The 4,981-nt window shown below is 32.9% G+C and overlaps 1 protein-coding gene across 2 annotated transcripts in view; it reads right to left on the minus strand.

Moving 5' to 3' along the window:
* Nucleotides 1–4,981, minus strand: part of LOC107676083 (calcium/calmodulin-dependent 3',5'-cyclic nucleotide phosphodiesterase 1A-like) — a 78,286-nt gene that overhangs the window by 1,666 nt on the left and 71,639 nt on the right. The window contains exons 11-15 of one of the 2 annotated variants that reach the window (XM_016470604.1): nucleotides 4,009–4,129; nucleotides 2,941–3,022; nucleotides 1,652–1,766; nucleotides 1,379–1,566; nucleotides 458–588 (exon numbers count right to left, since the gene is read on the minus strand). In XM_016470604.1, the coding sequence (XP_016326090.1) occupies nucleotides 458–588; nucleotides 1,379–1,566; nucleotides 1,652–1,766; nucleotides 2,941–3,022; nucleotides 4,009–4,129 (637 nt within the window). The remainder of the gene's footprint in view (nucleotides 1–457; nucleotides 589–1,378; nucleotides 1,567–1,651; nucleotides 1,767–2,940; nucleotides 3,023–4,008; nucleotides 4,130–4,981) is intronic. The other variant, XM_016470605.1, reaches the window with a different exon arrangement.

A 4,981-nucleotide genomic window follows, 5' to 3' on the forward strand; every position in this document is an offset into this window, starting at 1 on the left:
AATACACATTTGTATTTTATTTTCTAAATATTTTAAGAAATATATTTTCTTCATATTTTATTTTTTTAAATATTAAACTATTTATATTTTTAGCTATGTCAGGTACCTGTCATAAAACAATGTGTATTTTAATATTTAATAATAAAATATTTGGATTCATTATCTTTATTCATATTTAATAAAATATATTTTTATTTTAAATATTAATATGTAAAGATTTTCCATATATTTTATTTTGTATTGAAATATTCATGTTTATATATTAATATTGATATATATTTTTTAACAAAGTGGGGTACAAAGTCAAATTTATTTTGTGTTTTAAAACCCACTGTGAAATAAATAATATATTATTTTGATAATCTGTCATTTGTACTACATGTTTGTAATACTTTTGCTACTTAAACACCACCAGTTGTTTAGGCAAGGCAAGGCACACTTAGTCCGTATTGTTCAGTTCGTTCAGGGACTTTGACTCGGAGTCGTGACTCCCTCTGGCTGGACTGCTGTGGGACAGTGTGACTTGTGTGTTTGTCATGGGCTCCTCTTCCAGGTCTGACATTCTCTCATGCTGTTTATTGGCTAACTCTGGGAGGAGACAGGAAGTGAGATCAGCTATAGGATTATATTCTCCCAGGCACTACATCTCACTAAACACAGCTGATATTTCAACAGGCTAAGGGATCATGTGTCTGGAAAAGTTTTCAATAGAAGAATTCAATAGAAGTTAAGTTCAAGAATTCCTAAACAAAATTATTGACTATTTTTATTTATGGATGATTGACTATTTTGGCTGGTTACAGTGACTCAATAAAAAATAAATGAATAAATATGGCACATAAGCTAATAAAGTGTTTAAAAAGAAAAAAGATCAATTTTGAACCTTGTATTTTTTTAAATTATATATATATATATATATATATATATATATATATATACCATATTTCATTTTTGTATTGAAATATTCATGTTTATATATTAATATTGATATATATTTTTTAACAAAGTGGGGTACAAAGTCAAATTTATTTTGTGTTTTAAAACCCACTGTGAAATAAATAATATATTATTTTGATAATCTGTCATTTGTACTACATGTTTGTAATACTTTTGCTACTTAAACACCACCAGTTGTTTAGGCAAGGCAAGGCACACTTGACAATTGATCAAAGTTATTTTTTACATGAATCTTAAAAAGCTTTAATCTAATGTTTATATGTATATATATATATGTATTTTTTATTTATTTTTTTTTTTAAGCTTTGGTCACAACAATTCCCATTCTTCCATTTGTGTTTTCCATAGTTTTTTGATAACTTTACTAATATTCTTATTTTTATATTTCTAATTTTTATATTCACAAAAGATGTGTGCAGACCTTTAACGGACAGCTCTTTCCAGCGCTCCTTGTTGTTCTGGATGATCTCAGAGAGCAGGTGTCGGACTCGTTTCAGCTCAATGCCGCCCAGTGAGTAATCTGTAGTGCCTCCCTGCTCGTCATTCGAACCCCGACCGCTGTGTCTCTGTACCGACTCCACCACCGCGGCTGAGCCCCGCCCCGTCAAACTGCACAGCAACAGCAGATTACACACACATTATCATCTCTCAATCAAACACCTTTAGCATGATGAACGCATGACCATGACCTCACCTTGACCTGCGGACACCCCCAGATTTGACAGCTTCCTCTATGAGAGGACTAATTATCTTCTCTGTGGTGTCGACCAGAACAGAGAACGTGGGCTCGACGATAAAATCAATGAACCCTTTGAAGGAAAAAAAATACTTGTCATTTATTTAACTAGCTAGAAACTCATTAGCAATAATGGCTTTTGATCCAATCAAGATGCCTGTAGTTATTGTGTCATTAAATCAAAGCACATTTATTTTATGAGATCCATTAAATATTACAAAAGAGCATGTAATTGCCTCAACAGCCTCTTGATAGCAGTAAAGAGCTGAGCACGACGGCACTAAAGGCACGTCTGCATGGATGTGTTCACAACAGCATAGTAACTCTGATACTATTCTCTCCTGTAAGAAGTAGAAGTATTGTTCATTCTTAGTTCATGTTAACTAAAGTAGTTAACTAATGTTAACTAATGAACCTTATTATTGTTTTTCTAAAATGTCTATTCAATGCTTTTCTCATCGAACACAATAATTACCGATAAATGATCTTTTGTATAGGGTCATTTCTCAACCAAAATTTCTGTGCGATTAATTTGTGATTAATCTGAATAATTAATCGGCACATCATGTAATTAATTAAACAAAAAATTTTCGTAACAATTTACAATAAGGTTCCATTTGTTAATGTTAGTTAATGTATTAACTAACATTAACAAACTACATTTATTACAGTATTTATTATTCTTTGTTCATGTTAGTTAATGAAAATACAGTCGTTCATTGTTAGTTCATGTTAATTCACAGTGCATTAGCTAATGTTAACAAGCACAACTTTTGATTTTAATAATGCATTAGTAAATGTTGAAATTAACGTTAACTAAGTGTATAACTATGAATGCTGTAGAAGTATTGTTCATTCTTAGTTCATGTTAACTAAAGTAGTTAACTAATGTTAACTAATGAACCTTATTGTAAAGTGTTACCAAAATTTGAATTGCTTGACAGCCCTATTCTAAATAAATATTAAAGTTTTGTTAAAACAGTATTTGAAGGTGTTAAGCATGTGTTTTAGTGTTAACACTAACAGCTAACATTTGGTAGTCCGATTAAATAATGACTCAAAATAAGATGTTTATTTATCAGCCTTGAAAATGGAAAGTCAAACTACATGCATGCGCTGTGCTCCTTTTGGAAATTGTAGCAGAATGTCTGTCTATTCCATGCATAATCTATGCTGTTGCAAACATGGCCTCAGTGGCTATCAGTGCTTGTGTGTGTGTGTGTGTGTGTGTGTGAGCTCTACTGTACCTATCTGAGACTGGGCAATCATGGTAGCTTTCCGGTCACATAATGGAGAGAACGGCAGCCCTAGTTCTGCCTCCTTGTCACCCTGCAGAGACAATAAAAGAATCAGAAAAAATTACTCACTCACACTGATTCAAAGCCCTGTGAATAGTCTAATAAAACTTTCCTCTTTGTGCTTGAGACGCAACGCAGACAGAGACATCATGTACCCGTGATTTCTGAGCCAACAGGATTCTGAGTGCAACTTCCAAATCAAACTCAGAATACAAATAGATCCTGGATAAGTTCGGTTGCAACTTTGCATGGTTATTAAAAATTATTATAATTTTTTTTGGTTATTTGATCCCAGTTTCCCTCACTCTATAAATTAAAATCTTTATTTTATTGTATTCTGTTATGATAAATATTTTTTATTAAACATATGTACACTTCCAGTCAATAATAAATAACAAAAATTATACATACATGCATATATATATATGTGTGTGTGTGTGTGTGTGTGTGTGTGTGTGTGTGTGTGTGTGTGTGTGTGTGTTTGTGTGTGTAGGCTACATGTTTGATAAAAAATATTATTTATCAGTATCAATCACACCTATTATGCAATGCATAATAGTTTTCTTTGGTCATTATGTGCAGAAACTCTTAAATAGGGTTATTATAGTTAACTAAAACTAAAATAATAAAAACATTTTTGTTATTTGAAATAAAATAAAATAAAGATAAAATAAAATAAAGTTTAAGAATTTCTTATATTTTAGCTAGTTGCCAACCCTACATTTCTCACTTTGATTTAGTTTAATGTACCAAATTAACTAAAACTAAAACATAAATAAAAATGTATAAAAAATTTTATAGATACATTTAAAACAATGACTAATAAAAATGACAAAAACACAATAAAATTACTAAAACCTTAACTAAAATGAAAATGAAACATTTAAAAATGTAAAATATTTTTTACAAACTATAATATTATCTCAGTGGTACAAAAAATTTAATGTTTGTATCTAGTAAGTCTGTGTCTCTGGGAGTTCTGTTTGTGTTGAGAGATAAATATTATGAAGTGCGTACCTGTCTGAAGAACTCCTCCATAAGGGCTTGTGTCCAGCGGTAGTGCAGTTTCCAGCCCTTAGCGGGATGGCTGATATCAGCCGCGTGCAGCATCAGGGACAGCGCTTTAGCCTTGTCTATTCTGATAGACACATTCATCAGAGCTTCATCAGTTACATATCAACACTTCATCACAAACACTAGCTGTAAAATCCACTGGAGTCTGTGTAAACAAATTATGAATCCATAAATTATGCACCCACATTTACACACATACACATTCGCAAACAAAGGACTAATTTGGGTCTAAACAGCACCATCAGCCTCTGTCTGTCACTCGGTCTATTTACAATTTGCAATGGTTTTACTATAGTAACTGTAGTAACTATATTTTGGCAGAAATACTACATTATATATATATACAGGTGCATCTCAATAAATTAGAATGTAGAAATTAGAATTAGATTCAACTAATCAACTCAAAACACCTGCAAAGGTTTCCTGAGCCTTCAAAATGGTCTCTCAGTTTGGTTCACTAGGCTACACAATCATGGGGAAGACTGCTGATCTGACAGTTGTCCAGAAGACAATCATTGACACCCTTCACAAGGAGGGTAAGCCACAAATATTCATTGCCAAAGAAGCTGGCTGTTCACAGAGTGCTGTATCCAAGCATGTTAACAGAAAGTTGAGTGGAAGGAAAAAGTGTGGAAGAAAAAGATGCACAACCAACCGAGAGAAACGCAGCCTTATGAGGATTGTCAAGCAAAATCGATTCAAGAATTTGAGTGAACTTCACAAGGAATGGACTGAGGCTGGGGTCAAGGCATCAAGAGCCACCACACACAGACGTGTCAAGGAAGTTGGCTACAGTTGTCGTATTCCTCTTGCTAAGCCACTCCTGAACCACAGACAACATCAGAGGCATCTTACCTGGGCTAAGGAGAAAAAGAACTGGACTGTTGCCCAGTGGTCCAAAATCCTCTTTTCAGAT

Source organism: Sinocyclocheilus anshuiensis, unplaced genomic scaffold (assembly GCF_001515605.1).
Source record: "Sinocyclocheilus anshuiensis isolate Anshui unplaced genomic scaffold, SAMN03320099.WGS_v1.1 scaffold1932, whole genome shotgun sequence".
In the NCBI taxonomy this organism is placed as follows: domain Eukaryota; kingdom Metazoa; phylum Chordata; class Actinopteri; order Cypriniformes; family Cyprinidae; genus Sinocyclocheilus; species Sinocyclocheilus anshuiensis.